The following is a 27,047-nucleotide window of genomic DNA, read 5'->3' on the forward strand; positions in this document are numbered from 1 at the left end:
AAACAGAGGCTAATCTAAACGCAAAGAACCTTTTCATATACTCATGACCAGGGAGTAGTTACATAATACAAAGATGCAAAGCAGCTCAAAAAATGTGAACCAGTCCAGTCATATGATATAGCCTGTGGGCAGCAACAACAGTATCTTATATTATAACATTATAATTATTAATATCTTTGTAACAGTTCCAAAGATGTGAACTACAGTGTGTGCAGAGGTATATTTAAGAAACAGTGGAATGGGCTAGTTATTTCTCTGAGCAAACTATGCAGAGTGACGTGGGCACAAGCACCCTTGCCTTTCACAGATGCAATTTATTTTACCTTTCCCAGACGTGCACTTCAGCCACTTGTGTACACATCAATTTATATAGGCCTTCAAAGTGGGCTATGCTGACGTGCTGCTGGCTATACCACCACCACAAACACACCCCCCAACCCCACACTTTTAATCTTCTGAGCACAAGTTTCCTGTAAGAGATTTCTGCAAATGCTAGCTAAAAAAGCTACAGTTCTTGCCATACCTGTCATGAGTGGTGACTGCCAGATGACTTCATATACTGGTCTCATGATCGCCATAAATTTGTACAAGGGGACTGGGTGTTTTGTTATTTTCAAGTTTGCCCTGCCCATAAATAGGAGTGGCAGTGAAATGTGTGCACCAGCTCTAACGTTTACTGTGAGCTCGAGACACGCACACAAACACATTTACTTTTTATTTTTGAACTCTGAACTTCCTGGAACCGTCAGGCACACTACTCTTGGCTGAGCTGTCTTTGTAGCCATTTAAAATCCCACAAAAACAGCAGTGGGAGTTTTGTTCATGTTCTTTCTTTGTTCCTTTATTTTTAGCAAATCCCCTACATCTACCTCATTTCCTTACCTTACCACCTTAGCTCAACTGAAGCCATGGCAACATTTTGGGTCAAATAAATTAATTATGCTATGGAAGCACACCTCCAGGTTAAACGCTGAGCCATGTGCACATTTTGCATTTCATTCTCAACTCAGACTTCCACTTGAGCAGGCAAGAGCCGTGTGACTGCAGCGTGGCACAGCAAACTGGCAGGCTGAGAGCAACGTATGGAAGCGGAAGCATTCTGCCAACACCACATACCTGCATAAATCATAGGAAGCTGTCTAGCTTTCCAGACCAATTAATTAACCCCTTCAGCACTTGCAGATGATGAGGGCAATGCATTTAGAGAATTTGTGAATTTATTATTTGTCTGAAAATATGGGGTACACAAGGACAATGTTTTTGTCTGGATCATTTTGACACTCATAAACAGCTTCCAAAAGCAGAACAGCATTCTTTTCTTTACCAAACAGGAAAGTTCAAAGCTTGGAGAGAATTAAGGGTTTTGCACTCAAGTTGTGTTTTTGTTTGTATTTTTAGAGCTAGAGTGCATTTCAGTATTTATGTCTTTAGCCTTTTTAGGTGTCAATTTTACACAGAGGATGGATTATAAAACTGAAACATGTCAGCATGTAACAAACTCCTTTATGGTTTAATTATGAATATATTAAAAATGAAGTACATATCAATGTAAATACTGGGACAAGATTAATACTAAAAAGACCTAGCTGGTTGTTAACAATTGCTGCTATCCTCTTGATAGATGGCAGCAGGAATACTGTGCCATTCCTTCTGCAGTAGTTTCTAGCACGGTGAGGGGCAGTGCCCTACAAGGTCTCTTACCAAATCTCTAAACAATAGGTGTCACCTTTCCAATGCTTAATTATCTGGTTGGATGTGCATCCCCTAGCGATGAAATTCCATCAGTTACATTACACCATTTGTCCAGATTTGCACAATGCTTTCTAGAAATCATGCTACACTTAACTGCAAATGGGGAGGGGGGAATCTTGTCTAATCACAATTGGTAAAACAGAATGAAGTTTTAGTTCAAGCTACTTCTGTCCAAAACGACAGAAGGGATGATTAAAAGATGATTCTCACAAAGACTGTCATCTGCTCTCATTTGCTTGCACAAGTACAGTACTAGCAAAGTCATATATATATTTTAGATTTTTGTTTTGCATCAAATTAAGTGCTGATGTTAATTCCTTAAGTCAGAAGCTGCAGCCTTAGACCCATTTCCACAGTGAACAACACCAACGCACAAATTCACCGACTGCTGTAACTCAGTGCACAGACTACCGTGCAGTGCGGTTGTTGAGGTTTTGTAAAAAAAAAAAAAAAAAAAAACGAGACAACCCAGAACTGCCAAAGCACATCATCATCAGCACCCAACACTGGCCACCACTTGGCAGACACGGTCACAGCCATGAGGGGAGAGGGTATTCCTCTGTGGGGAGTTGACCAACACACTAAATAACACCAGCAGTCCCACTACACGGCAGGTTCAGAAAGGAACTGTTCAACCAGTTCCCTTAGTTCACTCCCAAGCACATTAACCTGCTTGTTCATTTTAACAATGAGCAATACTACTGCTGATAAATATGATTGAGATGTATACACACACCTCTACCGATATGTAAAACGATGCGATGTGTGAATTCGGATATATCACAGCAAAGGAAAAAAAGTTTTGAAAACACAAAGCCGAGTGCATTTATAGCATTTTAAAACTTTTACTCTGACATCCACTGCATACCAAATAATCTGGAGGTCTTAAAGTTAGAACATTGACAGTTTAAATATGCTGATTACCCTTTTATAACTTTCATTTTAACCTTTTCTATAAATAAGAACTCCCATCTCCAAAAAGTTTTTGAACTATTTAGGTAATATGAAATGTTAACTATTAATCTACGTATAACAGTTGGCTAAGTGACAAAGTTGCCCATGCTCCTATTTGCTAAAGCATTACGCAAAGACCAAACTATTGATGTATGATGAATCCTAGCACATATGGTTACATTTAGCAGTGTTTAGTACTAATGTAACTAGAGCTGTTAATACACTTTTAAATAAGCTTATAAAATAAGTGTTGTAATTAAAGAAAGGAGATACAATTTAACCATTGCAGAACGGATTAACTGCATACACTCTTTACTTTAACACTACAATCGCCGACAATTCGAACTACCTACAAGCGCCAAAGCCGGTCATTGTAACCAATAGCTCTTTAACAGTGGTAATATGACAATCAAAGGCAAACCATCGTATAAAACTCAGAAGTTTTATTCATGAAAATCAAATCCAACATTTACATAACACAAATGTAGTATATAAATTGAAATATGATCATAAACCAATATTATTGCTATAAATAACAAAGCACTTTTCTAAACGCGCACAATGCAGTCAAAACATGAATAACTATATAGCCTACAATAAGAAAAAACCTCAAAAACAGCATACAATAAGAGAATGAAACAAGAGTAAATGTAAATATTGGAATAATGCTCAAAAGCAATATTTTATAATTCAAAAATAACTATTGCATTTATCAAAACATAACTACACTAAAGTAAACATTTTCAACACTTTTCAACATACACTGCTTTTATTCACTGTAGCTTTGTATTTCAATAAACGATTTACTATATATTTAGCCTGCATACCTGACAGCTCGGTACAGTGCACACAGGACACGTTTCTGCACTTTCCCTGCATGAGCGCGAACCTCACACTGCATTTTGACAGCCCTCTCCAGGTGAACACTAACTCCACAAAAATATAGCACTGCAATAAATGCTGACTGTATTGTTAAGGGAAGGCAGGATTATGTGTTATATTTGAGTTATTATGTATTTTAATGACCTGTCAAAATAACCCGATTTTAGCTATTCTAGGTAAATGTGTTCACTTATTTTCATGTTTATGCAGTTAAAACACTGTAGACATGTTTAATACATATATTTAGGAAAAGTCAAATTCAGGTATGCGTAGTGTATTTAGGTATTTCAAATTTGAATAACCAAATAGGTCAAATTGACAGGCTCGGCGCTTAAAACAAAATTATTTGCTGACTATTAATAACGGAAATGCTCGAGGACAAAGCAAGTTAGATAACACAGAAACATGTCTTCGCTCCAGAGCGCCACGTTATATCGGGATTGGTGTATAATGTACATCGCCAACACCATCAGCCTATAGCGATCCACTGCTGGATTAAGGACTCAATCTACAGCTTCTATTTTCAATGTCACACCTGCAAAGTTTATGATTTAATCTTTCCACCTTTGATATGGTCATCTTCTAGGTAATTTGTTCATCTCTTGGGATCCGTTCAATAGCTTCTTCTGTTCATTTTTGATCTGTTCTTGCAATGTGTGTGGCCCACTGTTTTTTTTTTTTGTTTTTTTTTCCAAAAACTGTCATGCATCTCAAATGAGATGTGAATATTGGAAGACCAATCTGGATTTTTATCAATTTATCTCAAAAAACATATGCATGTTTTCTGATGCGACACAATATACATATTACAAAGTATTTTATGTTTGACCATTTTACGTTTGATTTTAGTTTCACTTTTTTTTTTATTATTATTATTCATGGCGTTCAAGCATTTGATGGATTTTCAGGTGTAAAAACTCAAAATTAAGTAAAATAAATAAATGAGCAGAACAAAAATCTACCTATATATTTATATATACCTGCCTGATAAAAGCAACAAGAAAACTGCTGTGATTAATCTTCTAAGTCAAAAACAATTACCTTAAACCAATACAGTGCAAGTGGGTATTTGGAGAAAATATGAAATTATTGGTGTATTAGGTTAGTACATCAATTTAGGGAAGGTTTAGAAAGTAGAAACCTTTTAAACAAAGGATTTTTAATTTTAAAAAAAATTATATATAAAAAAACAAACCCCAGTGTACTTTTTATCATCTAAATCCTTAATTCTGTCAAACATTCTTCAGTGGTTTTATGGCACAAACAAAAAAAAAATGGCACCAACCTTCCAGTAGTCAGACTGTAAACTGTAGTACCTCTGGTAGGCAGATAATGCTGGAAGAGAGAAAAGAAAACAAGTCAGAATGAAAGATTGCTATTTCAACACAGATACACTTGCATGCAAGCATGCATGTATACAGAGATAACCATATTAACTCTTAGAATTCAGGACGGGAGTATTGACTGTCATAATTTCAGGTTGCCAGAGAAACCTAATTATGAAAGTAACCTTTTACACAATCTCCTACCTACCAGATGTGGAACAGACCTTAGTCCTGAAAATGCCATTTCAAAACCAATCTCTTACAGAGTTATGGGTTATCACAATATGCACAAAGGGGGCTCTCTTTATTTAGGCTTATTAAATATTTCAATTAAATCCCAGATTTTGTTACGGGATGCACTGCATTTTCAACAAAGCATTTTCAAAGCAGAAGGAAGCGGTTTAGTATGACAAGTTGAGGTTGCATGGCATCTTAAAATCCGCTTTCTGCACCCCAAGCCAAACCGGACTGGCCACCACCTTGGGACCTCATAGCTGAAGGATAGCTAATCCTAAATTAGCTCACGTGTTATCAAATCACATGCAACGTCAAGTGGCCTCCACCTGTGTTAAATTGTAGTGATTCACATGATTGCAGGATAAATTCAAAGCAAAAACTCAACCATGAGCACCAAGGAGCTTTCAAAAGAACTCGGGGACAAAGTTGTTCTGATCAGTAGTCTTCTTGCTCAGTCATCCAGTTTGCCTAGATCAGGCCATCCCTCCAATCTGGATGACTGAGCAAGAAGACTACTGATCAGAGAGCCTATCAAGAGACCAATGGCAACTTTGAAAGAGCTACAGGTTTTTATGACCAAGACTGGTGACAATATCCCAAGCACTACACAAATCTGGCTTGTATGGTAGGGTGCCATTAGGCATTACACAAGAAAGCAAAAATTGAATCCTATATAATGAGATTCTGTAGCCATGTGGCAAAAAGTTTTGTGATCTGACTAAACTAAAATGGAAATTTTCAACCTTAATGCAAAGTGTTATGTTCGGTGCAAACCCGACAAAACACATCACCCAAAAAACAACACCCCTACAACGAAACATGGTGAGGGTGGTTGGAACATATCATGCAAATGTTTCTCATCGGTAGGGACTGGGGCACTTTTCAGGATAGAATGGAAAATTAATGGAGCAAAGTTCAGAAAAGTCCATGAAGAAAACCTGCTGCCTCTGCAAGAAAGCTTTAACTGGGACAGAAGTTCACTGTTCAGCATGACAAACACAACTGCAGTGGCTAAGGAACAAAAAGGTAAATGTCCTTGAGTGGCCCTAATTTTAAATCAAAGCTTTGTAGGCATTACTGATGCTGTCCATCAACACTGTCCCAGGAACTTGAGGGAGTTTGAACAGTTTTGTAAAGAATGGTCAAACATTGCCAAATCTAGGTATCCAAAGTAAGTAAAGACCTATCCCCAACACACTCATATCTGTAATTGTTACAAAAGTTGCTTCAGGGGTAATCATTTTTGAACATCCTAATTTAAATGCATACAATCCTGAGGCACATAAACTGTGATGTAATGTGCACATAAACTGTAAAGTAACATCTCATTAGCAAACAAGAGGCCACTGTGTGTATTAGCTTCTTGGGACTAAACAACCAAAATTGCAGTCACAAAGACAAACAAATAGTCATGAACTCATCCCCATCCCCTCTAATTCCCTGTAAATAATGTGACGCTTAACCCCTCTTCTGCTGTTCTGAAATAAGATGGTCCAGGTCAGACTAAGGGCCGGATTAAATCAAAACTTTGACCCACCCGCTAATAGCAAACTTCAAACATGTTCATGATAGCGGTTACATTTATGATTAGGGGAAAGTGTCATCTTACTAAAAATGCAGCCGCAACCGAGTACAATTCTGTAGTTTTCTATAAGAGGGTGGGTTAAAGTTTTGATTTAATCCAGCCCTAAATTACATTGCCGTACCCTCCCCCCCACACACATCTGTAGACAAAAACATGGTGCACCTATGTTAGGAACTTATGTGCAGAAGTGGTGGGAATTGCTGTTCTCCTCAAACCATCTGACTCTTAACTATAAAGATTTGTTCACCAGTTCGTTCAGTTCCCAAGTGCATCAGTGCTCATGACAAGTTCCTTCAGTAGGCTACAAACCCACTCAGACTTCTCAGGTGACAGGACTGTGTTTACAGCAAGCCATACTGTGTGTTAACAGCAAGCTATATACTAGACATGCCATTTATGGTGCGTTATTACAGTACACCTTTCAAAATAAATGTAGCTTAAACTTATTTGCTCCCGTCTGCATTAATTCAATGAAACTGGCCTTGCTGTCAGAGCAGTCTAGGCTACTCCCTTAGTTAATTTAGGCAAAGGGGGCACAAGCCACTGCCCCTTTGGTCCATAGAGCCCTAAGTGCCCATTCCACTCTACCCACTTCATCATTCCTATTGTGCCCACGCTAGAACCCGCTGTATTAGTAGCTGGTGCAAATGTAACCGTCCCCAGTCTAGAATTCGCCAGCACTGCCCACCGCTTTATTCAGCTAACCGTTCCTTTCGTTCATCTCTCAGTCAGTCGTGAAATTGTGAACTGTTACACAGAGATGACGCAGTTCATGTCGGTAACCCAACAGATTCATTCAAATAGAACAAATCGTTCGTGAACTACAGCACTATGGTGAAGCCAGAAATAACTAGCGCATTGAGCAATAAAGTATAGCCAATGATACTGAAGGTTTTAAACCGTAACCTCATTCCAAGCACAGGCAAGGTGCTGCACAATTTGTTACTAAACGTTTAAGTAAAACAAGATGACATTTACACAAAAGCTATACAGTACACATAAACTGGGGTTCTTGTACACAATTTATAATCCTGTAAAATCTAGAAAGGCATTTCAAAGAAACCTGTGTATGAAGAGATGCTCATTTATCTTCCTCCAATCAATAAGCTGAAACTAAAAAGAATGAGATTGTTTTTATATATAATAAAGGATACGGAATTGACAAAGGCAGGAAACAGCATAATATATATAACACTACATTTATTGTAGCCAAATCCACAATTATACTAATGCATGTGAAGATTGTTCTTCCCATATGAAAATGTAGTAGGTATACATGGTTCACAAATATTAAAATGCAAATTCCTGTAAAAGAAAACAAAAGCATTCTTTTTATACTTTTTCCACCATGGTAAATAACCTTGTGTATAATGGGTTCTAGGTTTTCCTCTCATGAATTCATTTTTTATAAATAAGTTTGTTACTTTATCCTCTTTGCATACAACTGAACATGAAACCACAAGCAGCCTTCGTTCCATTTATGAAAAGCTATCAGCAGCATATAAAGCTCCTATAATTATTTGTATCCCTTTCCACAGAGCTACCTACAGTAGATTAAAAAAGTAATTTTCTACAGAAAGCTGCTAATGCAACAAGTTAAGAATTTAGAATCATGTATATAATGTATTTATAAAACATTTATATTATAAATATTAGATTAATATTGAAGTTTATATCCCAGATTCAAATTAAGTATATAGACCATTCAAATTACACAGACACATTCAAAACTTTGCATGACTGAGTGAAGGATGTGGGTTTCAAACGGACACGTGAGGGGAAGAACAGAAAACTGGCATGGTATAGGAGTTTGTGCGAGCTGCATTTTGGGGCAAACTGTAGATCTTGCAGATGTCCAAAGCCGTGCTGCCAAAACTCTAACAGGTCTGCCAAGAAAACACATTGTATTGACGCACAACTTCTACATACAGGAAATATGTGCAAGACAAAATAAAATGTATATATATAATCCTTAAACTCAGACCCTCTTCCCAGTCTTAATGCCGTTGTTTTTTCTAAATAAAATATAAAGTGGTTCCACAGTCTCTTTAAAAGGTTTAACAGAGGCAGGGCCTGGTGAATGTATGATATAACTACATGTATTTTTCACTGTTAAAACTTGTATGCTGGAGCTGGATATGCTGCTGATAGCGGTTCATAAACTGAACAAAGGCTGCTTGTATCTCTCTCTCTTATAGATATATACATATATGCCTATATAGTACAAACTGACAGTTGACAGAACATTTCACAAATAGATTTAAGTTTACTTATAATTTTATAAGCTGCCAATGGCAAGGTTTATGAATTCTGTGGAAGTGGAATTCACAGATGAAACCTAGGTCACGGCCAATTCTTTTGTTGATACCATTGAAAACTGCAGCAGCAATGTAACACCTGTTAGTAATTTTTGATAACTTGGTTTATTTCCCAAAATGAAGGCAGTGCCAGTATCTACATGAAGGGTGCAAATCGTTTGGTGAACCACCAGCTTAACAAGTTAATCTGTCATCAATGCAGGCCGCTATCAACGGGCTTAACGGCATTAACAGGTTCATTATCGTATATATATTTTGTAAATATTACTTTTTTTTCTCGTAAATTGTGTACCACCAAGGCTCACTTTGGACCTGGAAGCTTTATATAAAAAAAAAAAAAATCTAACCGCAATTCTCCAATTCATTTACATGAAATTGTGATAACATTATAGCAATTGAAAGCCCTTCTACAATAACGATGGGAGCTGATGGAGCTGCCTGCAGTTTTGTTTTAACCTTTCATGTAATGTGAACGAGTTCCACAGTGAGCTTGCCTTTAACTGGATGAATTGCAAACCATTTTTACACAATACATTCATTACTGCGAAATGTCGCTGCTGCTGCACAGTAAATGTGAAAGCAACCTTGTCCTTTCCATTGCACTGCAAGTCTTTGTGCGAGGGTGCTGGGAAGAAAGCGCTTTTTTCCCCAGAATACCCCGACATGCTCGAAAGATCAGTCATGGCTATTATCGCGTGCTGCAATTTTTTAAATTTGAATTCCACTGTACTGTGTTCCGATATAAAGCTAATTGTGATTGAGATTAACCAATCCATTTCAATTAACATTTTCATGAGCTGAATTCATGTTACACAAGGTATGGATAATGGCATAAAATACTCTTGCACATTTTTAGTCCTCCTACTTACATTATTGGATTTGTATTCATAGATCATAGCCTTGTGCAATATTGGCCCAGAATGTCATAATCAGGATCTGAACCTTTCATCCTGGAACAGAAGAGACTATGTGGGGACTTGATTCAAGTCTTCAAAATCATGAAAGGCATCAACATCAAACCAGAGGACCTTTTCCAGATCAGTAGAGACACACAGACCCGGGGACACAAATGGAAATTGGGCTTTCAAGGCATTCAAGACAAAACTGGAGACTTCTTCACAGAGAGAAGTCACAATTTGGAACAAACTCCCCAGGGATGTGGTTGAAGCGACAATTTGGGAACATTAAAAAAAGACTGGACGTGATCCTTGGATCACTTAGTTATTAATGGACAGCAAACGAGCACGATGGGAAGAATGGCTTCCTCTCGTTTGTAAAATTTATGTTTCTTAATCCCATAACATGATTAAAACCAGCACTTTCTGGTAATAAGACCACATCCTTCAGGTGGGAAAAGCTAAAACCCAGAGTAAGAGCTCTTGTTACAAAAAGAACGTCTGATTAGTAACTCCCAGACAACAATGCTTTTTGGCTCAGACATGCAAACCTGAAGGATGACAGGCTGGCCATGACGACACCAGTCAAAACCCTTCAATGAAGAGACAGGTGGTCGGCTGGGTGTTAGGCGCAAGGCAGGAAGTCAAAGCACTAATCCCTGGGGAGGAAGCACCGATTACCCGTTTTCATATTGGGGAACATCAGTTTTGTTTTTTTCCCCTCGCTCTCATTTTTATTTCTAAACCCCATAAAAGGGGTTTTAATTTTTCACAGCCTATTACTACTGTCCATCAATAACATCTAGCCCATTTATGATTCCAAACAGCTCAGAAAGGAATAAAAGGACACAGACAAATGTTCCTGCACTCCCTAGTTTACACAAAATGATTAAAAGTCAATGGAGACAGCCTGAGCCCCTTTCTGCTTCCCCACAATTGAAGTAAGACTGCAGTGCAGCTTTCTGGTTAGGCTTCAAAGATGACCGAGGATCAGGACCACAAATTTGGAAATATGGAATACAGTGCCTTGTGAAAGTATTCACCCACCTTGGCATTTTTCCTATTTTGTTGCATTACAACCTGGTATTTAAATTTACCTTTATTATTTCGATTTCATGTAATGGACAAACAAAATAGTCCAAATTGTTGAAGTGAAATGTAAAAAATTATTTTAAAAAAATTGTAAAAAAATAAAAAATGGAAAAGTGGTGCATGCATATGTATTCACCCCCTTTGCTATGAAGCCCCTAAATAAGATCTGGTGCCACCAATTACCTTCAGAAGTCACAATTAGTTAAACTCCACCTGTGTGCAATTTAAGTATCACATGATCTCAGTAAATACACTCACCTTAAGGATTATTAGGAACACCATACTAATACTGTGTTTGACCCCCTTTCGCCTTCAGAACTGCCTTAATTCTACGTGGCATTGATTCAACAAGGTGCTGAAAGCATTCTTTAGAAATGTTGGCCCGTATTGATAGGATAGCGTCTTGCACTTGATGGAGATTTGTGGGATGCACATCCAGGGCACGAAGCTCCCGTTCCACCACATCCCAAAGATGCTCTATTGGGTTGAGATCTGGTGACTGTGGGGGCCAGTTTAGTACAGTGAACTCATTGTCATGTTCAAGAAACCAATTTGAAATGATTCGACCTTTGTGACATGGTGCATTATCCTGCTGGAAGTAGCCATCAGAGGATAGGTACATGGTGGTCATAAAGGGATGGACATGGTCAGAAACAATGCTCAGGTAGGCCGTGGCATTTAAACGATGCCCAATTGGCACTAAGGGGCCTAAAGTGTGCCAAGAAAACATCCCCCACACCATTACACCACCACCACCACCAGCCTGCACAGTGGTAACAAGGCATGATGGATCCATGTTCTCATTCTGTTTACGCCAAATTCTGACTCTACCATCTGAATGTCTCAACAGAAATCGAGACTCATCAGACCAGGCAACATTTTTCCAGTCTTCAACTGTCCAATTTTGGTGAGCTTGTGCAAATTGTAGCCTCTTTTTCCTATTTGTAGTGGAGATGAGTGGTACCCGGTGGGGTCTTCTGCTGTTGTAGCCCATCCGCCTCAAGGTTGTACGTGTTGTGGCTTCACAAATGCTTTGCTGCATACCTCGGTTGTAACGAGTGGTTCTTTCAGTCAAAGTTGCTCTTCTATCAGCTTGAATCAGTCGGCCCATTCTCCTCTGACCTCTAGCATCAACAAGGCATTTTCGCCCACAGGACTGCCGCATACTGGATGTTTTTCCCTTTTCACACCATTCTTTGTAAACCCTAGAAATGGTTGTGCGTGAAAATCCCAGTAACTGAGCAGATTGTGAAATACTCAGACCGGCCCGTCTGGCACCAACAACCATGCCACGCTCAAAATTGCTTAAATCACCTTTCTTTCCCATTCAGACATTCAGTTTGGAGTTCAGGAGATTGACCAGGACCACACCCCTAAATGCATTGAAGCAACTGCCATGTGATTGGTTGGTTAGATAATTGCATTAATGAGAAATTGAACAGGTGTTCCTAATAATCCTTTAGGTGAGTGTATACACCTGTTCTGAAAAGTCCCAGAGTCAAGAAACCACTGAACACGGGGAACCACGAAGCAAGCAGCACCATGAAGACTCTCATGAAGCTCTCCAAACAGGTCAGGGGCAAAGTTGTGGAGAAGTACAGATCAGGGTTGGGTTATAAAAAAAAATATTTGAAACTTTGAACATCACACGGCGCACCATGAAATCCATTATTAAAAAATGGAAAGATATGGCACCACAACAAACCTGCCATGAGAGGGCCGGCCACCAAAACTCACGGAGCAGGCAAGGAGGGCATTAATCAGAGAGGCAACAAAGAGACCAAAGATAACCCTGAAGTGGCTGCAAAGCTCCACAGTGGAGATTGGAGTATCTGTCCATAGATCCACTTTAAGCCGTACACTCCACAGAGGTGGGCTTTATGAAAGAGTGGCCAGAAAATAGCCATTGCCTAAAGAAAAAACAAGTAAACACGTTTGCTGTTCACCAAAGACTCCACAAACATATGGAAGAAGGTACTCTGTTCAGATGAGAATAAAATTGAGCTTTTTGGCCATCGAGGAAAATGCTATGTCTGGCGCAAACCCCGAGAACACCATCCCCACAGTGAAGCATGGTGGTGGCAGCATCATGCTGTGGGGATGTTTTCCCATCAGCAGGGACTGGGAAACTGGTCAGAATTTAAGGAATGATGGATGGTGCTAAATACAGCGAAATGTTTGGGGAAAACCTGTTTCAGTCTTCCAGAGATTTGAGACTGGGACAGAGGTTCACCTTCCAACAGGACAATGACCCGAAGCTTACTGCTAAAGCAACACGAGTGGTTTAAGGGGAAACATTTAAATGTCTTGGAATGGCCTAGTCAAAGCCCAGACATCAATCCAACTGAGAATCTGTGGTAGAACTGTACACCAGCAGAACCCATCCAAGTTGAAGGAGCTGGAGCAGTTTTGCCTTGAAGAATGGGCAAAAATCCCAGTGGCTAGATGTGACAAGCTCATAGAGACGTACCCCAAGAGACGTGCAGCTGTAATTGCTGCAAAAGGTGGCTCTACAAAGTATTAACTTTGTGGGGATGGGGGGGTGAATAGTTATGCACGCTCAAGTTTTCTGTTTTTGTCTTATTTCTTGTTTGTTTCACAATAAAAAATATTTTGCATCTTCAAAGTAGTAGGCATGTTGTGTAAGTCAATTGATAAAAAAATCAATTTTAATTCCAGGTTGTAAGGCAACAAAATAGGAAAAATGCCAAGGGGGGGTGAACACTTTGCAAGGCACTGTAAGACAACACAGATCACACACAGACCCCCCCCCCCGCCACACACACACACATTGCTGCAACACACTAACAATCATACAGTATTAAGACAACAACATGCACAGATGCTACTAAGCTGAAGCAGAGAGGTTTGGCTTATCTAGGTAAAACGTCTTTCTACCTTACACCTCTGAACCTCATGTTGGTGATGTGCCATTAGGTAATTTCATTAGACAAATAAACCATGATACAGCAACTAAAAAGTAACATTAACCCCGCTGTGGTACCATGGGGTCTCTGTGACCCCAATGGTACTGTAACCAATGTAACTTTTTTTTCATGGTACTAGAGCAGGGTTAAATATTTCATTCAATAAATAAAAGTATTTAGTAGCAGCATTATAGCAGTCGTGGACAACCTTTAACCTTGTAAAACACCAGGTTTTAATTGCACATGGGCTTCCTGTTAATTAATGCAAATTAATATTTATTATTTTAAAACAGCAAATATGGTAGCGAGGTATGAAGTTGGTTTTGATTTAAAGAGATCTGAGCTCCCAACACTCCATACAGTGAATGTCAGCAACATTGATATATTAAGTGACAATGTTCACAATAGTAAAAAAGTTGATTTACAAATGTAATTGTTGGTATTCGTAAGTTTTGCCCAATTCTAAACATGAATGAATCAATGAAAACTAAACTCAAAATGTTTATGAAATTATATAAGCGACTGATAATATGCAGAATAACCTTTCAATGTTAACATACTTAAATGAATATTCATGAGCTATTTTGTTTGCATCTACTTTGTTTATTCCTTGCCTGTAAAGCAGCTTCAATGATCCTGTCCAGATTGCAAAATTGTATAATAAAAAAATAAAAAAGTGGAACTTACCTTTTGGATAGTCCTCTAGTAAGAGGTTGAAGTGACCTAGCTGGCAAAACAACTCTGGCTCAACTTTTCCTTCAGCTTTCAAGATTAAAGAATCATAGCAGCGAACAGCCTAGAGGAGAGACAAATATAAAATGCATTCAGTTGTCAATTAACGTGCAGTTCTGTCCTGTCTGCTTGACATAGAAGACAGTTACCACAGCTGAACAGATAAAGAACATGAGTTACAAGTGTTGTTTTTTTTAACACTGTTTAAATAAATGGCTAAACTAAATTAAAATCACTGAATTAAAAAAAGACATTAATCACAAAGCTGTCCAATTACACTTCTATCTTATGTACTAGTCAAGGGATAATTAGTCTAGTTTAACAATGTAGAAAGTAAAGGGAAAGTATTTGGTGCATTGAGTAAATTTAGATCCTAATGCCCATGTGGAATGGACAGCTTGAAAATCTATTATGGCATTTAAACTCAGGTAGAGAAATTCATTTTAGGCTTCCATACATGCAGGGAAGGTGCAGAAATGCTCACCCTACCAGACACATGCATTACAACTCACAGGTTTCAATATAATCGGTACTTAAGATTTGGGGATTTTTAGGATTTCCCCTTGAGAAACAGAAGGGTAATAAAATGACCTGTGTAATTTCATATCCTAAAGCCTACCATACAATTTTAGAGAAACAAAAATGCAGTACGTTTCATGGGGAAACAGACTATTAATAGAGAGAGAAAGTGACCACACGGAGGCATCCTAAATGCAAATAGTGTATTGACTTTCTATTCCTTATGTAAGCTTGGGAGTTCAGTTCAGTATCATACACACACACACACACACACACACACACACACACACACACACACACACACACACACACACACACACCTCACTATTTGTGAGGGATTCCCGTTGACACCGACTATTATTTACAGTTTCAAAACAAAACTCCAGGCCAGGTAAAAGATCGTCAAAAAAGGGAGCAATTTTAATCACTAAAGAGGATTAAAAAATAAATTACAAAAGAGGAATGGTCCCACAATCAAATCAACTTTGTGAGGACATTTTCCCAAGCCTGGCATACAACCTAGAACTAGATACTGTGAGATACTTTCAATTGACTGGGAACTATGCTGTGCAGCTGGAAGTTCAGTACACGTGCTCCATGCTCGCAGTTCGGCCCAGAACAGCACTCTGGACAGCTTCAGAGCGGCCTTTCTGCACGCCTCACAGAGTGGCAAATCGCTTGACAGGTTCTGGCTGACAGCTTTTTTTAAAGTCACACTCTGCAATTAAAGCTCTTTTGTGTCGATGTGGCAGGTGATTATGGAGCAAAGGGGGTCAAATTCCAGACATGCCGAGGAGCCTTCAGGCAGTTATTGGTCGCTGTGCCCTTAAACCTGAATTTAAATGGACGGATGGACTGGGGGGGGGGGGGTTAAACAAAGGTGAATATTGTAGTTGACAGGGTAATGCTGCATCATTTGAGAGACCCTCAAATAAGCCTGTCCCCAGGGTTCATGTTTAAAGCCACCAATACATGCAATAAATCCTTTTAAAAGTCACAATGTAAGTGGATATAAAAATGTAAGGCCTTGGTGCACCTTTCCTTTTAAATCAGCTGTACCAAACTGAATTGCTCAACTTCTTTACATTTAATGTAATGAAACCAGTTCAATAAATGTCTAGCTTTCATAAAGGCAGAAGAGAAATCTACTGCTTTGTATATTTTTGAAAACATGTAGTTTATGTCCATACTTTCTAATGCAATGCCAATTGTTTTGCCATACCAGTGTATTAAAAAAAATATACAGTGCGGTTTTAAAAGTAGTATTTGCTTTACTTTTTAAATTACTCTTGCACCCCAGACAAATAGATTTTCTAATCCATTCATAACCCTGTGCCTTTTGTCACAATACATTGTGGAAAAGCTTGGTCAATCAAAGGCAACCTCAGAAAAACAGTAAATATCCTACGTGGTCAAATATATTTGTACCAATAAAATACAAATCAAATCTATGCTTTTATTTTTCCTCAGAACCCTTTATTAGATCAAAGAAAATAAGTCAACAGTCAAGACGGGTGTATTTTTAGTGAGCTTGAGAGAACAGATGTGCTTGTAAGCCACAATGCTAAAAAGCTTTCAGCACTACCATGCTCTCCACTCTCACATAAGGGAAGACTTTCACTCACTGAAGTCTATGGGACATAGTACTGACATTTCAATGATAGTACAGAAACTGTCTTCATTCAAGCAGCAGTTTAGAGTCACTGGGTGTTCTCATGACCATAAAGAGAAAATGTGATCAAACAAGTTGCAGCCTTTTTTTTTGTGTGAATTTTAGATAATTTTTTTTAATTACAGCAACAAAAATCCACAATTACAAGGAATACAATTACCAACAAAGACTGTTCTGTGTGTCTACATTTACAAATTCCACACAAAAGAGCAGACTGATCAATACATACAAATTTTAAACTACACAGAAGCTACAAATCAAGCAGGACACTTCGTATTTCACTTATGTGGAAAAACATGGAAATAAAATGCCTGGGTCTTAAAGCCATGCAGTCAGATTTTAATCAACTTCTGAATAAGTCGGTAAAAACATGGCTTAGCCAGTCCTGACTGTGTGAAACCACCTGGTTGGTAGGACAGGTCACAACTCATTTTAACAAGTCACTGTTCATGAAAAAAGCAACAATAACAAAAAAAAAGTGTAATCTAAGCTGAACATGTCCATAGGTGCACTTAATCTGCTGAAAGAACACAAGATACTTCAGTGGACTGGTGAAGGGAACTGGTATACTCAGATTTGTAAGGTCTGCGTGCACAACAACCAGGTTGTTTCATCTGCAGGGCCACCACAGATGTCAGACTTCCAAATCCGCATTCCTCATAAACACAGGCTAAACATTGTAGATCAAGACTGCCACAGAAGGGCTACATTTACACAGACTGCAGGGTTTACGATTGATTGATTTATTTATTTATGAGTTTATTCGTATCGCGTATGACTGGACCGTGATAGGGTTTTGGTTTCACTTGGATTAGAAAATTTGAATATTAAATTCCATATTTTAACAGCCTGTTGGCAGCACTGCTCCACAGGCATCCAAACAATTCCATAACCTCCCGCCTCCTCCCAATTTTTCTATATCTACTGACAGGCTAAATCCCTGAAGTGCCGTACATTATGCGTCCATTACCGTAAACGAGCAAATAATGGGCAGGCAAAGTTGTCAGGACGATAATAAAGCCATCGTGAAGCAATGCAAACACTGAAAGCCAGGCGCATCGCTGAGGAGAAGATGCTGAAAGTAATGAAGTGTAAATGGCAGCATAGCGCATGTTCACGGCACCAAAGATACTGCCAAGGGGGAGGGAATGAGGGGGTCATGAAACACAAACAAGCGATTCTGCGAGGAAAGTTTTGTTTGCCAAAAGATATATATGCCTTTAGCTCATTCGGTTAATGATTGGGGGGGGGGGCTGAAATGGAGGACAAATGAAGGAAAGGTTCAAAAGCGCAAGTTATAAGCACTCACTAAACATGTGCACGCAAGGGAAAGGCAACACAAACCGCTTCAAGAGTCTGAACTCCACATCTGACTCCTATCCCATCAATGCTGCTGCCCCACAGGTTCTCATCTGCTACTTCACTTCAACATCTCGCAGCCAAGAACAACCCTTTACATTGGCCCACAGTGATTTTTAAGCCGAAAGACAAAAAAAAATGAAGCTTTCAGAGTTCAGTCTTTATTTTTTATGAAAAATCAAAAGGCTGTGACCACACTTGACTGTGTAGATTGCCATAGCTTCTCCAAGGTCACTTTGTGGACACTTTACCGGTCAGCCCAGCTGATTTAATCTGTATACTGGCCAATTATTTAATGTATGACTTAGGACTTCTGGAAAAAAAAATTACCCTTCATTTTTAAAGAGACAAGAAGAATAGCAGGATTCACTGGTGAGCAATGGGTGATCATCCGATGCCTTTTTCTTTCCATAGACACATTTATTTAGTTTTACTGCTTGGTTGTTTTCAAACAATTCCTTACAATATATAAGGCTGTGGACTGTCTGGAATTCACCTATGCACAGTTCCTGTCCATCTCCAGAAGCCCTAGAAAGCAGATTCAAAAACACATTCCAATGCTACAGGGTTTAAATTTTAAGTAGAATTTTTTGCTTTTAGAAAAATGCACAAGCTCCTCACTGGGCTGCTGTACAGCCACACCTCACAAAAACACTTAATTCAGAATCAACATGACATGTAAATCTGAGCTCAGCTCTGGATAGTTAAAAAAAAAAAAAACTAAATAAGAAACTTGCTGAAGACTAGATTAAAAGAAAAAAAAAAAAAACATTGAAGTGATCCGATCTACTAATTTCCCTGTCCCAGTTGATCATGAATCAGTCAAACCATTTCTCAAGCAGTTCCAAAAATTCAGCATAACAAAAGTTAAACTGGCCATTAAAAATAGTTCAATGACTCGATCTCTTAATGGCCCAAGGAGAGATTTAGTAAAACTGAAAATGTTGGCACTGAAAGTCTCCCCATTTATTGTGATATCTTCAATCTGTACTGCGGCTGTAGTTTCACTTTCACTAGAGAACTGCACTGGAAATGACACTGAACTGGGTCCACACTGTATACTATACAGAACATCTATTCTGCAATCTCTACACAAGATCAGCAAGATACTGGGATCATGTAATTAACACCTTTAAACACTTGCCTGCATCCAGACAACTCTGGTCGTTGAGGGGCAGAAGGGTGTATTCCCAGTGATCTCTGAATGACCAAGTAAACTACTGGCAACATGTTACTGTTGAGACAGCTTTGGAATGCTGGAAAGTGGATCTTTGTAACTCATTTGCTGCTAACTGAGGAGTTTATTTTAAGGGAATAGGTCTAGCTAATTTTTGCAACCCTATACAACACTAACAGTAGCCACTCAATGAAACTGGAAATGCTTTGAGTATCTATGAACACTTTCCTATATCTTTATTGTTGTAACTTCAGGTGAGTGTTTCACACTGCTAAATTAGCCAATGCATTTTATTCAAAGAGGGAGCATATGCTTCTCAACATTCACAACAAATACTATAAACAGATCAATTAATTGGATTTAACACAAGCTGTTAATATGTCCTTGGTTTTAGGGCAGTGGTTAAAAGGGATGAATACAGGAAACAGGGTTTACTGCAGCTAAATTCTGCCAAAAATCGGTGCTGCCTCGCCAAACAAATGCGTGAACACTGACAATATAAAACATAAAACAAAACCCCATACTCTCTCGTTCACTAATCAACCCCCATCTCCTCAAGAAATCAGAAATGGACTTTTCATTAAATATCTTAAATTTCCTCTAAATTTTAACTTTGTACTGATATTATTATACTACGGACTTATTCCTGGACAATACTTACTCCTAATTTGAGAAAGTTTAATGAAACCTATCTGGCTTAATGGGGTTAAATACATGAAGCTAGACATAAAAATAAAACCTTGGCACCACTTCCATCACTAATGGAAATGTCATCAAGCACAGGGCAAGCAAATGTCAGTCTGTCACTCACTCACTCTCTCAAATGAAGCTCACAAGTAGAACTGATTAAGTGACTTTACATGTGACTATGAAGGCACATTTCAAGCACATTCTCTTCTCTTTAATTATAATAGTTTTCTATTGGTTAATAGATCAATAATTATTCTCTACATCACAGCTCCAGCGAAAACAATTTGCTAGTTGTTTTCTTGAGGGGAATAAAATGTTAAATAAAATATGGTGCATTTAAACAAACACTTGAACTCCCACTATTTCAGAAAGAGCAATTGTCAGTCAAATGGAAATATAATTAAGAAAACAAAAACCATCTCCAACAAAAGGCAAAAATCTACACAAGCGCTGCAGCTACTAATTGGCAGAAAATTTTATTTCACAGATTAAACTGAGCCATCGGTGTTCCAATAAATGTATGCAAAAAAATGCATAAGTTGAAAGATACTTATAAACAGCACTCTAAACAAGCTACACAGATGTGGTTAAAAAAAATCTGTCCTTCACACTGGGAATAAGTAAATAGCTGGCCTGATCTTTGAAGTTAGAATTAAGCATCGTATAATCTTCGCACAAATTTAATTAGCACAATCACTGTGAATCCATTGTTCATTGTAAAAATCTGTCTATATTTGTATCCACTTAATAATGTCAAAAATCAGCATTGTAATAGAGTCCAAACCAAAGGGAATATGACCAAGCTATTTGCAGATTGAGCAAACACTGGTAAGACCCAGTCACAGCAGAGGCAGCAAGATCAGAGACCAGAACTTCACTTATTTAAAAAAAAAAAAAAAAAAAAAAAAAAAAAAAAAAAAAAAACCTCCATAAAATTATCAATTTAGAACAAATCCTTTTCCACAAATCCATACAAAACCAGTGATGTATGGTATCCTATTAAAAGGAGAAGATCAAAGGATATGTAGGTTTTACCACTGCAAACGGTCTATTATAATCCCACATACCACTGTGCTGTATTTCTGTGCAATTCAAGGCCTAGTGCAGTAATCCTGGAAACAGTTAAGTAAATAGCTCTATTCAATATGGGATACATTTTTCTGTAATCAATTTCAGAACAAAACTTGGCTGCACAAGCCTACACACATCTCAAGTGATGCATTAAAGATTTAGATTTGCGATCAGTTGAATGCAAGCTTCTCTTGATTTAGGTAATTTATTTGTATGCAATTTCTACATTTTGAACATGTTCAAATTTAGGCTTTTAACTTTAGGTTATTGTTTCATTTTGGTCAAAGTTTGCCAGTTTTTTTTTTTTTTTTTTAACAATCAGTTAATGATACTTCAGTGCATCTTTGAATATGTCTAGCTGTTAACTCAGTATAAATTCTTTCTAAAAAGTGGGACTCGTTCAAATAGGATATTTTTCAAAATCAATTTACGCACCTTTAACTGAAAGGGATTGTAAACGAAATCTATTTCCCTACTGACTATAAACTCCTAACACAGCATGCATTATTCAGACAATAGTGATTTACAGTATTATCAATGTGAATTTCATTTCCATCTGTGTAATGAACAGGCAAGGCAAATTGGTACAGGCAAGGGGTTACAGAAGCTCAACTCCATGATTGGCTAGCAGGGGGGCAAGTGGAATATTTCAGTTTCACAAGCAAAGCAGCCCGTGATGAAAATATACAAAACCAAGGACAAAACTGAATAGGAATAGGAAACATTGAACTTATGCTGGTTTAGTTTTTAGTAAGTATGGTTTGGTAGCACAACATATGGGTAAGACACTAGGAACTGTGAACTCCCCTATGAGAAAGCAAACCAAGCCTTTCCTCCTGAATAGCACCTGGGTCATGAACCACAATGTACTCTGGCTGGGTAGTCCTTTTAGTTGCGAAACCACCAAAGAACAAATTAAGGCCTTCAGCAGGATTTCAGGAAAACCTCTAAGTATGCTAACTGAATACTGAGGAAAGAGTCCAAGAGTGCCAAGCAAGTAAGGGATAACATATGGGAATCCCTCCCTAACCAAGCAGGTGAGAGTCATTCATATTCATAATGGGGCACCGAACCAGAGAGACAATGTAAATTCTCTGGTGCCCCTGTTTAAGGCAACATCACTTTTTAACTGTAAATATAGTCTTCAAAAATATCACAGGTGTGTGGAGGAAAAAATGCATATAAATGTTTGATTAAAATGCTAATTTCAAGGAAGGAAATGCCAAATTTAAAATGCAGTAGGGTTTAAGCAGAGTGTAGTGTTACCTCCAGGATGCTAGGAAGTTTAAGCTTATGCATTCTGAGCTGAAGGGAAACCAAATCTTTTTCCTAATGCTCATGAAACACGACCCTGCAAGGTTTTCTACCCTCGACATGCAGAATCTCCCTGCCGCTGTACTGCATGCTCTGTAGCACGACACAGTCTATGCAAACAGCTCATAACAGCTCAATCAATTTGCAGGCAAAGTGATACCACTGGCTTTAGTTGCCTAGGACGGAGCCTTCCAGCCAAAACACACTACAAAGGACGGCAATCACTAGATTTGTAAAGGGGAAAAAATATATAGAAATCCATGTGTGTATACATTTAGAGCTTGTAGAACTGTGTATAAAAGAAAAACACATTTATGGATATACTCCTTAAGTCCCAATCCAGTAAGACTGACAGTATGAAAATCAGTGCACACCAAACGATTTTCAAGTATTATAAAAGGCTCTTTGTAGTAACAGGGCTCTACGGTGCGAGCGTTTTAATGTTGTGCGAGTGTGAAATACAATTTGGGTGCACATTACAAATACACTATTTGAACTCTATGAGGAAATACTACATTGACATGATTATGATAATATTTTACACTAATCGTTATTACGGTAGAACATGTGGGAAATGTAGTTTGGTTGTGGATTGTTGTAATTAACCAAGAAGGCAACAAAAACTACAAGTCCAGTGAATTACATTTATGACCCAGTGTTGCAGTGGTTCATTGGCACGATATCCAATCACCTACTAGCTGGCCTTAGCCACCTCGTCATTAAAACACACTTACAGATACAATAGTACTTGGCAACAGCGGGGCTGCAACAACTTCGCTATAATGTCTACTAAATCTACTAAAATCTTACTTGGGTCTACCAGTTGGGGCGGAGCTACTTAAACAAAACCTTGAGAGACGGCAGAGGCAGCAGCTACATCCGTGGAAGGTATAGTAAACTATAAGTATATATTAAAGTGTATATTGAATTTACACTGCACTGCTCCAACACATGCAAAGCTGAACTCACATGGCGATCACGACAAAGTACTCAGCCTTTCCCATTACTTGAGCTAGGCCCGTTTCTTTAACTCCTCAACTAGATTATTAACATTTTATTTATTATACCCAGGCGCTACACTCAAGCAACTCAAAACAGACACACAGTAGATAGATGCAATACAACACTGCAGTACACACAGACACAGCAAAATAAGCAAGAAAACAAGCAGCTAGATTAGCCAATAAAGGAGAGCAAGCCATAAAAAACTGGTAACTGGTAAATAAAAATAAATCAATAAATTCCCTGGCACAGTTTTGTCCCCTTTCTTGTGGATTGGTATGACATTTGCAGTTTTCCAGTCAGTTGGCACATCCCCTGTTCTAAGTGTCTTTTGGAATATTTGAGTTAGCGGCCTACACATTATTTCCCTCATGTCTTTAAATACTATTGGAAATATACCATGTGCCATATACACTCACCTAAAGAATTATTAGGAACACCTGTTCAATTTCTCATTAATGCAATTATCTAACCAACCAATCACATGGCAGTTGCTTCAATGCATTTAGGGGTGTGGTCCTGGTCAAGACAATCTCCTGAACTCCAAACTGAATGTCTGAATGGGAAAGAAAGGTGATTTAAGCAATTTTGAGCGTGGCATGGTTGTTGGTGCCAGACGGGCCGGTCTGAGTATTTCACAATCTGCTCAGTTACTGGGATTTTCACTCACAACCATTTCTAGGGTTTACAAAGAATGGTGTGAAAAGGGAAAAACATCCAGTATGCGGCAGTCCTGTGGGCGAAAATGCCTTGTTGATGCTAGAGGTCAGAGGAGAATGGGCCGACTGATTCAAGCTGATAGAAGAGCAACTTTGACTGAAAGAACCACTCGTTACAACCGAGGTATGCAGCAAAGCATTTGTGAAGCCACAACACATACAACCTTGAGGCGGATGGGCTACAACAGCAGAAGACCCCACCGGGTACCACTCATCTCCACTACAAATAGGAAAAAGAGGCTACAATTTGCACAAGCTCACCAAACTTGGACAGTTGAAGACTGGAAAAATGTTGCCTGGTCTGATGAGTCTCGATTTCTGTTGAGACATTCAGATGGTAGAGTCAGAATTTGGCGTAAACGGAATGAGAACATGGATCCATCATGCCTTGTTACCACTGTGCAGGCTGGTGGTGGTGGTGTAATGGTGTGGGGGATGTTTTCTTGGCACACTTTAGGCCCCTTAGTGCCAATTGGGCATCGTTTAAATGCCACGGCCTACCTGAGCATTGTTTCTGACCATGTCCATCCCTTTATGACCACCATGTACCCATCCTCTGATGGCTACTTCCAGCAGGATAATGCACCATGTCACAAAGGTCGAATCATTTCAAATTGGTTTCTTGAACATGACAATGAGTTCACTGTACTAAACTGGCCCCCACAGTCACCAGATCTCAACCCAATAGAGCATCTTTGGGATGTGGTGGAACGGGAGCTTCGTGCCCTGGATGTGCATCCCACAAATCTCCATCAACTGCAAGATGCTATCCTATCAATATGGGCCAACATTTCTAAAGAATGCTTTCAGCACCTTGTTGAATCAATGCCACGTAGAATTAAGGCAGTTCTGAAGGCGAAAGGGGGTCAAACACAGTATTAGTATGGTGTTCCTAATAATCCTTTAGGTGAGTGTATACCTGCTGCTCCCCCATTTACTACTTCTATAATTTCACTTTCAATATCAGAAGATTAAATGTTTGTGGTAAACAGGCACACAGTCAAGTCTAACCAAACTCTAAACGTTTAGCTGACCACACAGTCCCGACAAGAAATTCTGCAGTTTTTATTGACCAGTGTTTTTTACTGTCAATTACTGCTCATGTTTTCTTTCACAAATGAGTGAAAGATCAGATCTGCCAAAGCAATGCTGAGAGCAAAGCACAGGTCAGGGAAACATGGGTAGAAATATTAACGGCTCGTCCTTCTTGCAGTAGGCGGGGTTGTTCCATAAAAAAAAAATTGAGTACACACTGTGGCTGCGAGAGCGCAAGAGGTAATCCCTTCTTGTGTTTCGCACTCAGGCTGTCGCTCTACAGAGTTCCCGCTCCCCTGCTCAGCAGCATTTCCGGTCTAATTAAAAGAACAGTCACACAAACCGATATAGAAGACACACATTGGCCACAGTAAACTATTGCTGAAGTGTGTGTGTGCACGCATGTGTGCCTGTGGTGGGGGGTTAACGAAACCAACAATATAATGGTAGCTGCCATCGCACATTCTGAGATGAGATTATGCCTACATCATGAATGCATGAACAAAAACTTTAATGTTGCATTGTTGAGAAACCATTTAAAACAGACCCATCGCTGCTGATGGGTGACTTGTTTCTGCACAAAAGCAGAATCTCATTATTTGGTGGCAGTGCAGAGAAGAACTGTATTTTAACAGTTTATACAGTATATATATATACAGTTTATATAGTATTATGAACATGCATTTATTTGGACAGGCCTCTGAAACACCTCACTAAGCCTTACTCTTCATCTCGCACACCTCAAACCCTTTACTGACTCTGTACTGTGACTGTCTGGACTGAGGAAAAGCCATGTGCACGGCATGAAAACATGCCCGAATCTATGTTGATATAAGTTTTGCCCACCTCCGCCCCCCCCGTGCACTAATATGGAAGCAATTTCTACGATGAGAAACTGCTAATCCTTCCCAATGGATCATTCATTTAGGTCATAATCTTTATTTATTTATACTTATTTGTATTACATAAAATTAATAATGGATAACTAGAGGAGGGAAAATGGAGACTATTAAACCTACTAAAAATATTTTGCAGTAATGAGCTCTACAAAGTATTGAAAGATTTATCTAGGAGGCTTGCAATCAATCATATAGAAGGGCCTCAGCAGTATACAAGCTTAGAGTTTTGAAACAGGGGGGGGAAACGACAACCACTGACAATCAGTCCGGTTACATACAGTCTCACATTGAAACCGGATTCTGCTGCAATGAGTAACAGCTGTACAATTTGCTTATTTTTTTAATTTAGTGCCTCAACATACAATGTAAAGATTAACACTGAGATGACCTACTTTAACCCTCTGCCCTGCAGCAATACGTACTGTATGGGCTTCTATTCCCTGTGAAATTGCATCTCATACAGCATGTATGGTCTGAAGATGTGATTATACAATAGTGACAACTAGATACAACTAGATTTTCATGCCAATAAATCTGCCCTGAAACAGGGGTACACTAAGGTCAGGTTTGGAGCCTACTAAAAATGCTTCAATATTGTATGTGTGCTTGCTAACACTATTCAGAGAAAGTGGTTGATGGAAATAAATAACATTATACCACATACCATTAATATGATGATTCAAAACATTTCAGAAATTTTAAACTGGTCCACCAAAGTGGAAGTACACACACAGACATGACAAGTAAGTTTTTGATGCTCAAATCAGAAAAATTTGTTACAGACTGTTATCCAAGTTAGAGCACCACCTGGTCAGATATTTAATAAACAGTTTTATTGTTAGTATAGCTCTCTGATCATAAATTACTTAAAAAATGCACAGCAAATACCA

General features: G+C 38.7%; 1 protein-coding gene across 4 annotated transcripts in view; it reads right to left on the reverse strand.

Moving 5' to 3' along the window:
* Positions 1 to 27,047, reverse strand: part of kdm6a (lysine (K)-specific demethylase 6A) — a 107,235-nt gene that overhangs the window by 62,690 nt on the left and 17,498 nt on the right. For all 4 annotated transcript variants that reach the window (XM_066706823.1, XM_066706821.1, XM_066706822.1 and 1 more), the window contains exons 3-4: positions 14,656 to 14,764; positions 4,874 to 4,923 (exon numbers count right to left, since the gene is read on the reverse strand). In XM_066706823.1, coding sequence (XP_066562920.1) covers positions 4,874 to 4,923; positions 14,656 to 14,764 — 159 coding nt within the window. The remainder of the gene's footprint in view (positions 1 to 4,873; positions 4,924 to 14,655; positions 14,765 to 27,047) is intronic.

Source organism: Amia ocellicauda, chromosome 6 (assembly GCF_036373705.1).
Source record: "Amia ocellicauda isolate fAmiCal2 chromosome 6, fAmiCal2.hap1, whole genome shotgun sequence".
Taxonomy (NCBI): domain Eukaryota; kingdom Metazoa; phylum Chordata; class Actinopteri; order Amiiformes; family Amiidae; genus Amia; species Amia ocellicauda.